Raw genomic sequence first — 12,285 nt, forward strand, 5'->3', positions numbered from 1 at the left:
CCTGTTTTCAATGCCTAACTATTATTATAAAGTAAATTAAGATTGACAAGCTTCAGTAATAAGAATGGATGTTTTTCGCATTAAAATGGACACTGTAGGTGTTTTCCTGTCCTCCACTCCCTGCCGACTTTGATTCCCCATTGACTTGCATTGGGTTTCATGTTTCGGCCGCCCCGCGACTTTTCAAATAATCGGCCAATTTCACCTGACCCGACTTTTGAGAATGTTGGGTTTCGCAAAACCCGACTCGATCATATAAAAGTAAAAGTCGCTCAACTCTATTCAGAAGCTGATATAGTTGGGGGCTGGTATATTTCAGAGCTGGTGTAGTCAGGAGCGGATATAGTTGGGGGCTGGTATATTTCAGAGCTGGTGTAGTCAGGAGCGGATATAGTTGGGGGCTGGTATATTTTGGAGCTGGTGTAGTCAAGAGTTGATATAGTTGGGGGCTGGTATATTTCGGAGATGGTGTAGTCAGGAGTTGATAAAGTTGAGGCTGGTATATTTCGGAGCTGGTGTATTCAGGTGCTGATATAGTTGAGGTTCGGTATATTTTGATGCCGGTGTAGTCAGGAGCTGATATAGTTGGGGGCCGGTATATTTTGGGGCTGGTGTAGTCAGGAGTTGATATAGTTGGGGGCTGGTATATTTCGGAGCTGTGTAGTCAGGAGCTGATATAGTTGGGGCTGGTATATTTCGGGGCTGGTGTAGTCAGGAGTTGATATAGTTGGGGCTCGTACTTTTAGGAGCTGGTGTATTCAGAAGCTGATATAGTTGGGGTTTGGAATATTTTGATGCTGGTGTAGTCAGGAGCTGAGATAGTTGGGGCTGGTATATTTCAGAGTTGGTGTAGTCAGGATCTGATATAGTTGGGGGCTGGTATATTTCAGAGCTGGTGTAGTCAGGAGCTGATATAGTTGGCGCTGGTATATTTTGGAGCTGGTGTATTCAGAAGCTGATATAGTTGGGGTTTGGAATATTTTGATGCTGGTGTAGTCAGGAGCTGATATAGTTGGCGCTGGTATATTTTGGAGCTGGTGTAGTCAGGAGCTGATATAGTTTGGGTTCGGTATATTTCAGAGCTGATGTAGTCAGAAGTTGATATAGTTGGGGGCTGGTATATTTCAGAGCTGGTGTAGTCAGGAGCTGATATAGTTGGCGCTGGTATATTTTGGAGCTGGTGTATTCAGAAGCTGATATAGTTGGGGTTTGGAATATTTTGATGCTGGTGTAGTCAGGAGCTGATATAGTTGGGGCTGGTATATTTTGGAGCTGGTGTAGTCAGGAGCTGATATAGTTTGGGTTCGGTATATTTCAGAGCTGATGTAGTCAGAAGTTGATATAGTTGGGGGCTGGTATATTTTGGAGCTGGTGTAGTCAGGAGCTGATACAGTTCGGAGCTGGTGTAGTCAGAAGCTGATATAGTTGGGAGCTGGTATATTTCGGAGCTGGTGTAGTCCGGAGTTGATATACAGTGCTCAAAAAAAATATAGGGAACACTTAAACAACAGAATATAACTCCAAATAAATCAAACTTCTGTGAAATCAAAATGTCCACTTAGGAAACAACACTCTTTGACAATTAATTTCACATGCTGTTGTGCAATTGAATTAGATGACAGATGGAAATTATTGGCAATTATCAAGACACACTCAATAAAGGAGCGGTTCTGCAGGTGGGGACCACAGACCACATCTCAGTGCCAATGCTTTCTGGCTAATGTTTTGGTCACTTTTGAATGTTGATTGTTCTTTCACACTCATTGTAGCATGAGACGGACTCTACAACCTGCACAAGTGGCTCAGATATTGTAGCTCATCCAGGATGGCACATCAATGTGAGCTGTAGCAAGAAGGTTTGCTGTGTCTGTCAACGTAGTGTCCAGAGGCTGGAGGCGCTACGAGGAGACCGGCCAGTACACCAGGAGATGTGGAGGGGGCCGTAGGAGGGCAACAACCCAGCAGCAGGACCGCTCCCTCAGCCTTTGTGCAAGGAGGAACAGGAGGAGCACTGCCAGAGCCCTGCAAAATGACCTCCAGCAGGCCACAAATGTGTATGTGTCTGCACAAACGGTTAGAAACCGACTCCATTAGGATGGTCTGAGTGCCCGACGTCTACAGTTGGGGCTGTGCTCACTGCCCAACACCAGGCAGGATGTTTGGCATTTGCCACAGAACACCAAGATTGGCAAATTCGCCAATGGTGCCCTGTGCTCTTCACAGATGAAAGCAGGTTCACACTGAGCACATGTGACAGACGTGACAGAGTCTGGAGATGCTGTGGAGAGCGATCTGCCTGTAACATCCTTCAGCATGACCAGTTTGGCAGTGGGTCAGTAATGGTGTGGGGTGGCATTTCTTTTGGAGGGCTGTACAGCCCTCCATGTGCTCACCAGAGGTAGCCTGATGCCATTAGGTAACCAAATTGAGGTCCTCTGACCCCTTGTGAGACCACATACTGGTTCGGTTGGCCCTGGGTTCCTAATGCATGACAATGCCAGACCTCATGTGGCTGGAGCGTGTCAGCAGTTCCTGCAAGATGAAGGCATTGAAGCTATGGACTGGCCCGCCCTTCCCCCAGACCTGAATCCGATTGAGCACATCTGGGACATCATGCTCCATCCACCACAGACTGTCCAGGAGTTGGTGGATGCTTTAGTCCAGGTCTGGGAGGAGATCCCTCAGGACACCATCCGCCGCCTCATCAGGAGCATGATCAGGCATTTTAGGGTGGTCATACAGGCACGTGGAGGCCACACACACTACTGAGCATTATTTCCTTGTCTTGAGGCATTTCCACTGAAGTTGCATCAGCCTGCAATTTTCCACGTTGATTTTGAGCATCATTCCAACTCCAGACCTCCGTGGGATATTAGTTGCGATTCACGTTGATAATTTTTAGGTTTCATTGTTCTCAACACATTCCACTATGCAATAAATTAAGATTTACAACTGGAATATTTCATTCAGTGATATCTAGGATGTGGGATATTAGTGTTCCCTTTATTTTTTGAGCAGTGTAGTTGGGGCTGGTATATTTCAGAGCTGGTGTAGTCAGGAGCTGATATAGTTGAGGGCTGATTGGGATTGTCTAATCCTGTTATGAACACAGAGCACAGACTGACGTTTTGTAATGACCTTTTACTCAGAATATAATAGTATATCTGTGTAAGGCTAATAATACACGGCCATGTCCCGTATTGTGATGGCGACCACCTCCTCCTGACAGATCGTACAGTGCACAGTACTGAGTCTCAGCGCTGTATACACAGAACGAGGGACCTGACTTCCCTTTCTTCACTGCTGGTCAGAACAATGTGTTGAGACGTTTGTTAGTAAATGTCATTTTCTCTGAGGCTCGTGCGGCAGCGGAGACCATTGTGGTTTCTCTTGATGACTGAGAACTTATTTTAGTTACTTCTATGAGTTGTGAGAACAGAAAGAAGAACCAACTTTCCCGCAACCATGATCAGGATAGGTACAGTTTGCTGATGTGTGTGAGGTTCACAGTTTCATGGTAACCTGACACTTTCTGGAGGCCATCACGATTACACAATAATGGTATTATTAGGACCACCCTTGCTCATCTATCCTATGAGGGCACATAAATATAATGTAGGAGATCCCACGCACAGGACCCTCCATTTTATCCAGAAGAGGGAGGCACTCACGAGGAGCCTATCTGTACATGTTCATCATGGATGGGTGTTTGTTCAAGTGTTTAAGTCGCAAGAAAAAAAAATACTAAATTTCAAAACTTTCCAGAATATCTATAATGGTGCAAAAATGTCTCTTGCCCTGAGATTTGTGCAGTAATGCTCCAGGTCTTCAGGGGAATCAGCAGTGAACGAGCTCCTCTCTCGGACATTGCGGTGGAGAACTCCCATAGATGTAGCTGCAGGAATGATCTGTCCTCGTGCTGCAGTCTGCTCCATCTACAGTCACATACATCTTCTCAGGAGGTGACGGAGTTGCAGCCTTTCCCTTTGTTTCCCAGTATGGAGCTCATGGTCCAGTAATCCTGGCTGAGTTTAGCTGTAGCCCTCAATCATTATGTATATGACAAAAGTATCCGAGACCCACAGACGACTGATTGTAGGTCATTTTGGAATTCATTCACAATTTAATTACAACATGCAGGAATCATGATCCGTGGCCTCCTCCGTTCTCGCCCCAAATCTCCTGACTGTGTCCTCACTTTCCTTCTCCAGGTGTTTGTCCCGTTACCGCTCCATGGACGGATATCGTGGATTTCCCACCCAATATCACAGAGATTGAAGCTGACGAAGTAGTGGAGGCGTCCTGCCAAAAGCGGTATCAGCAGAAGAACATCACACTGCAGTGTAGAGAGGCGTCCGGAGAGTTTGTCCTGTCCCCGCAGAGCGATGGCGATTATTGTGCCGGTAACATAGTAACATAGTAACATAGTTAGTAAGGCCGAAAAAAGACATTTGTCCATCCAGTTCAGCCTATATTCCATCATAATAAATCCCCAGATCTACGTCCTTCTACAGAACCTAATAATTGTATGATACAATATTGTTCTGCTCCAGGAAGACATCCAGGCCTCTCTTGAACCCCTCGACTGAGTTCGCCATCACCACCTCCTCAGGCAAGCAATTCCAGATTCTCACTGCCCTAACAGTAAAGAATCCTCTTCTATGTTGGTGGAAAAACCTTCTCTCCTCCAGACGCAAAGAATGCCCCCTTGTGCCCGTCACCTTCCTTGGTATAAACAGATCCTCAGCGAGATATTTGTATTGTCCCCTTATATACTTATACATGGTTATTAGATCGCCCCTCAGTCGTCTTTTTTCTAGACTAAATAATCCTAATTTCGCTAATCTATCTGGGTATGGTAGTTCTCCCATCCCCTTTATTAATTTTGTTGCCCTCCTTTGTACTCTCTCTAGTTCCATTATATCCTTCATGAGCACCGGTGCCCAAAACTGGACACAGTACTCCATGTGCGGTCTAACTAGGGATTTGTACAGAGGCAGTATAATGCTCTCATCATGTGTATCCAGACCTCTTTTAATGCACCCCATGATCCTGTTTGCCTTGGCAGCTGCTGCCTGGCACTGGCTGCTCCAGGTAAGTTTATCATTAACTAGGATCCCCAAGTCCTTCTCCCTGTCAGATTTACCCAGTGGTTTCCCGTCCGGTAGGGGCGGCTCAAGTGCGTTATTAGTTTTCTTTTTTATTTTATGCCTTTTTTTTTTATAAAAGAACAGTCAAAGTTACAAACTATTATTTCTTCTACTTTTCATTTCCCAATCGACCTGTCAGGGGCTATTAGGAAATGCCTCCATACTTTACACTGCAGGCTACATTCAGAGAACTAGAACATTCCCCCTTAATAAACCTGTCAGCTCCTGTTAGGACAACGCTCTTAAAGGGACAGTGTCTACTCACTTCTCATTGTTTACGTCACCCTGTATTCCTCTCCTGATGTTTTTGACCTGTTTGTCGCCAGGTGTTTGTCGAAAGTCGCCTCCATGGTCGCACATTGTGGATTTTCCGGAGAACTTTACAGAGATTGCTGTGAATGGTTCTGTGCTCGTCTCCTGTCCGCAGACATATGGGGGGCAGATGTTCAGGCTGCAGTGTCGGGATGATTCCGGGGAGTTTCTCCTGTCTGAGACCGATGGTCCCCGCACGTGTGTAGGTGGGTTCAGTTCTGATCCATCTTTATTCAGGAATGTTCCGAACAAGATATTTTCTGATGCACTTCGACTAAAAGTAACAGATCCTGAAATTCGCTCACTCCTTACCCTAAATAAATGGCGCCCTTTCGTTACTTGGGTATATATATAAACAATCCCGGAATGCGCTGGACTGACAACCACTCTGCTCTGTGTTCTGCTGTTGTCGCTGGGCCTCCTCCCGGCAGCTTCCTGGAGATGATATAAAACCTACAAGAAACAAAATGAGCAAAAACCCTGCTGTAACTAAGTAAGTAAAAAGTGCATTCAAATAACTCAGGGTTCTTAGTAATACTGTTTTTGATCAAAAATAGTATAAAAGCCATCCCACCACGACAAGGTGACTCTGATCAGGACGGTCCTACACTGTCTAATATTCACTCTGACACATGGTAAGGTTTTTAATAAGGGCAGACAAAGGACTGAGTTCCAACCAGTGGACACCAGTCTGGGGAAGCTTTAAATGTTATTACCAGCTCAGGAGAGGGAGGCCACACCCGGCTTGCATAGAATGCAAAAATACAGAGAGAAAAAAAAAAAATTGAGCTTGGTTTAAGTTGGTATACATGCAGCACAAAAATGCATGTTCACATTGGCCATAAAGCATACAAAACCTACACGATACAAAATGAGCAAAACCCAGCCTGGTGTTCACTGGTTGGGCCCCGTCCTTTTGTCTGCCCTTATTCACACTGAGGTCATCTCTGACACATAGTAAGGTTTTTAATATTAGACAGCGTAGGACCGTCCCGATCAGTCACCTTGTCGTGGTGTGATGGCTTTTATGCCTTTTTTGATCAAAAACAGTATTACTAAGAACCCTGTGTTTTTTAGCTGCACTTTTACTTTTTACTTATTTTTTACTTATTTACTTACAGCAGGGTTTTGCTCATTTTGTTTCTTGTAGGTTTTATATGTTTTATGGCCAGTGTGAACATGCGTTTATGTGCTGCATGTATACCAACTTAAACCCTCATGTGTGACATTGAGCTGGGGCCATGAACCTCACACTACTTTACGGTTTGCCCCACAGATCACAAGATGTCAACGCTGACCAGTCAAGCAAGGTGAGGATCCGTCAGTGTCCCGCATGTTATCCATGTAATCCAGACCTAGAACATCGGAACCCACTATTCTATGACAATAATGCAGTGCCTCCAGTGATCGCAGTGATGATGAGAACCGCTCCGGTACTCGTCATTCATTCCCTGGGTTATCAGTCATAAGAGACAGAAGTGTTCGATGGGTGGATGTATGGATGATGGAGGTAAGGAGGAAGGGATTGATGGTGAACTGAGTGACATCAACAGAAGGTTGGCTTAGAGAAATGCAAATCAATTAGTAATAGATCTAATTCATTACATATTCTCTGAAAATGTGTGTTTGTCAGAATCCAAATTAGATGGGATCCGATTTACAGAAATTAGGTAAAAAGACATCCGGTGGTCCGCCATTATGTTAGCTTCATTACAGGTCAGGGTAAAAGTAAAATAAAACAATCCTACAATATGATCCATCTGCTTTAGACTTGCCCCTCTGCTTACCCACCTTTCAGTTCCCTTTGGATTGGTCTACGGTCTGGATCTTCTACAGCTGATTGGTCCTCCTGAGGTCGTGCATATTATGGAGGGTGACGCACCCAATGTGATGACAGGAGGCCTCGGCAGCGGCAGAAGATCCCGACCAATGAAAAACCATTCACAGCGAGTGGAGGACTGAGCCGGAGGACCCTGAGGCAGGACATGTAAGGGGCAAGCCTCGGACAGGGGAGTGTAATCACGTATTATTTTAACCATTTCTCCCTTTCTCCCATTTATGTTTTGGGTTCTGGAGAGACGGCTAAATAATCATCTTTATGGGGAAGATTTGATTTGGACCGAATTTTAATTGGTCTTAATTGAATTCTACTGGTTCACGCGAATCTGGATGATACGAATTTCAACACATTTACTTATCTATTGTCGGGGTGAATGGAGAGATGATAATAACTGTGGAGGATCGATGAATGAATGGGGAGAGCTGTAGAATAGAAATACATGGGTGGAGCGACGTAAGAAGGACGAGGGATGGATGAACGGACCGGGTGGTGAAATAGATTGACAAATTGCTGGATAAATCGATGATTGAATGGATGGGGAATGGATGCCGGGATCAGCACACGCTCAGTGCATTCTAGGCTAAAATAAAATCCTCCTGTGCTTGTCTTGATTTCTTCTTCAGATCATTACTTCTGTCCTCCTTTGGACTCGTGGTGCCAATTTTGCTGAAGCTGGCAGCCCTCCTGGTGTCATTGGTGGGGAAGATCTCCGGGCTATTACTCAGAAGACTACAGATCTACAGAGAAGGTGTTAAATATTGTTACATTGATGATGTTAACCATTGTGTGGCAGTGATATATTTTGATGATGTGGTGTATTCCAAGACTGCTGCGACAATAGTTACCGCTGCATGCGCATACCCAATGTGCAGAGCATTACAGCAGATGTAGTTTGTTCTAACAAATGTGTCATGATCTGGTGACAGCGATAAAAAAAAAAGAAGTCGCCTGACCCCATGACAGCAGGTACATCGGGTGTTTCCCATGCTGTCATCTGCATGAAAGTGCGAGAAACACTGTCGAGAAAATTTTTGCGCCGGTCATAGGTCTGTGGTTCCCATGCTGTCAGATGACATCGTGAGCCAGCAGCTGTGACTAGTGGTAAACATTTACCCCCAGTCACAGGTCTCAGCTGATGAGAGAGTACTACTCCCATCTGCCTACTCCTGCTGTCACTGAAAACAGTAAAACAGTAAGAGAAGATGTCGCTGATGAGAGTATTCATCAGCTGGCACCTGCATGATAAATAAATAGATGTAAAAAAATGATGTGGGGTCTGTTCAATTTTTGATAACCAGGGCAGGCAAAACAGAGCTGTGGGCTGCAATACTCAGCTGTCAGCTTTATCATGGATGGTTATCAAGCATAGGAGTCTCCACCATTTTTTACCACCAGCCAAGCTAAAGTAGACAGCTGAGGGCTGGTATTCTCAGGCTAGTAAGGGGCTATGGATATTGGCCCACTCAGCCTAAAAATAGCAATCCGCGGCAGCCCCAGAAAAGGTGTATCTATTAGTGGTGTAATATTTCTGGGGTTGATGTCAGCTGTTTTATGGCAGCTGACATCAAGCCCACAGGTTAGTAATGGACAGGTGTCTATAAGATGTCTATCAATTATTAACCCCATAGTATGATTGTAAAAATACACAGTCTGAATAAAATCCTTTAATTGAAATGACACAGACTCCTTTATTTGAAATAGAAAAAGCACAGTTATAGTCACCTTACCTCCACGGCACTGAAGCCCTTGTCCTTTGTAAAAAAAAGAAAAGAAAAAAAAGAAAATAATAAACAACCATGACACTCTTCCACCCATTCCATTGAAGACCTTGTTCCCTGTAAAAAATAAAAAAATAATAAACAACCATATCCTTCACCTATCCGAAGTGAAGATGTCCCACGCCATAACCCATGTCTGTGATAAGTGGTTTACAGTTTGGATGGTGCCATGATGCGTTCGTCCAGACTGAAAACCATGGGAGAAGAAGGTGCTGTGAGCGCAGCTTCAGTGACTATCAGATTCTCATGGAGCTCGCGGTGATCTCATTCAGCTCACCTCGGATCATTTTCCCGTCTCTCAGTGAACTGCAGCCTCAGTAACATGCGGTAATGGAGCGCCCCCAAGGGCTAGGGGAACTCTGTACCGGGCCCTTCGGTTCTCAAGAGGGATGTCACGGTGGCTGACCCGGTCTGTGGCCCTGGGACGTCCGTGTAAAAGGGGAAGGTCTTTAAAGGGGAAATATTCGTTACGCCACCTGTGGTATTCGGTCAGGGTGACCGACGCTGCTTTAAGGGGTCCGCTGGGGGGATGTTATGGCAGCTAGATGGTATACCTTCCCACAGGGGAAGTATGTCCCCAGGGCTTCCCAGTATGTAGATGGTGTAAGGCGCAGTGAAGAACGAGGACACAACGTTGCAGTCTCTGTAACTTTTTACTGAAGACTTCAGCATCCACAGTCCAGAGCACCAAATCACAGGGCAGGCAGAGTCTGGCCGGTCTGAAGGCAAATCCAGAGTCCCCTTATCCAGGTGGAAATCATTAGCCTTCCTCTAGCACCTGGGTGGTGTTGTACCTTACTGCTAAGCTTCTCATAAGGTCCTCACAACTGTTGTAGATGTTCTAGATGTTATGTCTCTCTCTGTCCTCCAGATGGATAGGACAAACCCGTATGACTGGTGGCTTGAGGCTGTTTGTAGGGACTCTAGCACGCCCCGGCCTCTGACGGATGCCACCGTGCATCCTGGGTGTAGGTGCGGACAGGTAACTTGCAATTAGCTGTCCTGCCAGTCTCTGAAGTAAAACATAGAGATCCTTACTCCCCCTGTATTCTGGCTACCTGATTCCTGCGCCTCAGAAGGAGGCAACCTGCTCCTGGCTGATCTCCCTCTTATATTGTCTCCTTTGCTCTGCTTTCCTTCATGCTTGCTGCAATATGTTCTGCTTTCTATGTCTCTTTCCTGGGAGCTGCAGCACTTCATGCCACAGAGCTCCTATGCTTCCTCTCCCCCTGTCTCCCTGACAGGAACTCAACTCTGAACTCCCTTTCCCTCCAGATCAGGATGTTTTTATAGGGGAGTTCACCTTAAACAGGCTTAGAGCTCCCCCTTCTGGTCTGGAGTGTGAAGATGTTGCATGCATTGTGCTTACCTGGTGAAGAGATCTCCTTTATTGCCTTCAAACATGACATCACTCCTTCTATAGGAGTCCTGGGTTCAAACCCCACCAAGGACAACATCTGCAAAGAGTTTGTATGTTCTCTCTGTGTTTGCGTGTGTTTCCTCCGGGTACTCCGGTTTCCTTCCACATTCCAAAGACATACTGATAGGGAATTTAGATTGTGAGCCCCAACGGGGACAGTGATGAAAATATGTGCAACCTGTAAAGCGCTGCGGAATATGTTAGTGCTATATAAAAGTAAAGATTATTATTATTATTATTAGAGGGAAATGTGTTGTGAATTCTGTGGCAGAGCTCCCTCCTGTGGTCACAAGTGGTACTTCGGCTGATTCTCTCTATGAGCTTCCGTTGGTGGAGGAGAGTGGTACTGCGGCTTCTGAGTTTCCTTCCTCAGGTGATGTGGTGAAGTCGTTAGGTGCTGCTCTATTTAACTCCACCTAGTGCTTTGATCCTGGCCTCCAGTCAATGTTCTAGTATTGGACTTGCTTCCTCCTGGATCGTTCCTGTGGCCTGCTGCTCTGCATAGCTAAGTTCCCCTTTTGTTATTTTTGTTTGCTGTTTTTTTCTGTCCAGCTTGCTTATTTGGTTTTTCTTGCTTGCTGGAAGCTCTGGGACGCAGAGGGTGTACCTCCGTGCCGTTAGTCGGTACGGAGGGTCTTTTTGCCCCCTTTGCGTGGTTGTTTGTAGGGTTTTGTGTTGACCGCAAAGTTACCTTTCCTATCCTCGCTCTGTTCAGAAAGTCGGGCCTCACTTTGCTAAATCTATTTCATCTCTACGTTTGTCTTTTCATCTTAATTCACAGTCATTATATGTGGGGGCTGCCTTTTCCTTTGGGGTATTTCTCTGAGGCAAGGTAGGCTTATTTTCTATCTTCAGGCTAGCTAGTTTCTCAGGCTGTGCCGAGTTGCATAGGGAGCGTTAGGCGCAATCCACGGCTGCCTCTAGTGTTGTTGGAGAGGATTAGGGATTGCGGTCACCAGAGTTCCCACGTCTCAGAGCTCGTTCTATGTATTTGGGTTATTGTCAGGTCACTGTATGTGCTCTGACTTCTATGTCCATTGCGGTACTGAATTACCTAATCATAACAGTACTGGAGGCCCAAAGTACTAATGATTCTCAATAGAGGGAAAAAAGAAGTTCTGAGACCATTTTTTTCTCTGCACTGTGTTTTGCCTTTTTTTTCCCCTAGACATTTGGGTGGTTCAGGACACAGGTGTAGCGATGGACATTAAAGGTCTGTCTTCATGTGTGGATCAGCTCACGGCAAGAGTACAAAATATTCAAGACTTTGTGGTTCAGAATTCTATGTTAGAACCAAGAATTCCTATTCCTGATTTGTTTTTTGGAGATAGAGCTAAATTTCTGAGTTTCAAAAATAATTGTAAACTATTTCTGGATTTGAAACCTCGCTCCTCTGGTGACCCAGTTCAACAAGTTAGGATCATTATTTCTTTTTTACGTGGCGACCCTCAGGACTGGGCATTTTCTCTTGCGCCGGGAGATCCTGCATTAAGTAATATTGATGCGTTTTTCCTGGCGCTCGGATTGCTGTACGATGAACCTAATTCAGTGGATCAGGCAGAGAAAAATTTGCTGGCTCTGTGTCAGGGTCAGGATGAGATTGAGGTATATTGTCAGAAATTTAGAAAGTGGTCCGTACTCACTCAATGGAATGAAGGTGCGCTCGCAACTATTTTCAGAAAGGGTCTCTCTGAAGCCCTTAAGGATGTCATGGTGGGATTTCCTATGCCTGCTGGTCTGAATGAGTCTATGTCTTTGGCCATTCAGATCGGTCGACGCTTGCGT

At 45.4% G+C, this 12,285-nt stretch overlaps 1 protein-coding gene across 2 annotated transcripts in view; it reads left to right on the forward strand.

The window, feature by feature from the left end:
• Window positions 1-12,285, forward strand: part of LOC138657569 (uncharacterized) — a 191,216-nt gene that overhangs the window by 119,656 nt on the left and 59,275 nt on the right. For both annotated transcript variants that reach the window (XM_069745333.1, XM_069745332.1), the window contains exons 3-6: window positions 4,212-4,403; window positions 5,477-5,668; window positions 6,739-6,772; window positions 7,926-8,050. In XM_069745333.1, the coding sequence (XP_069601434.1) occupies window positions 4,212-4,403; window positions 5,477-5,668; window positions 6,739-6,772; window positions 7,926-8,050 (543 nt within the window). The remainder of the gene's footprint in view (window positions 1-4,211; window positions 4,404-5,476; window positions 5,669-6,738; window positions 6,773-7,925; window positions 8,051-12,285) is intronic.

The sequence above is a fragment of the Ranitomeya imitator genome, chromosome 1 (assembly GCF_032444005.1).
Source record: "Ranitomeya imitator isolate aRanImi1 chromosome 1, aRanImi1.pri, whole genome shotgun sequence".
Lineage (NCBI taxonomy): Eukaryota > Metazoa > Chordata > Amphibia > Anura > Dendrobatidae > Ranitomeya > Ranitomeya imitator.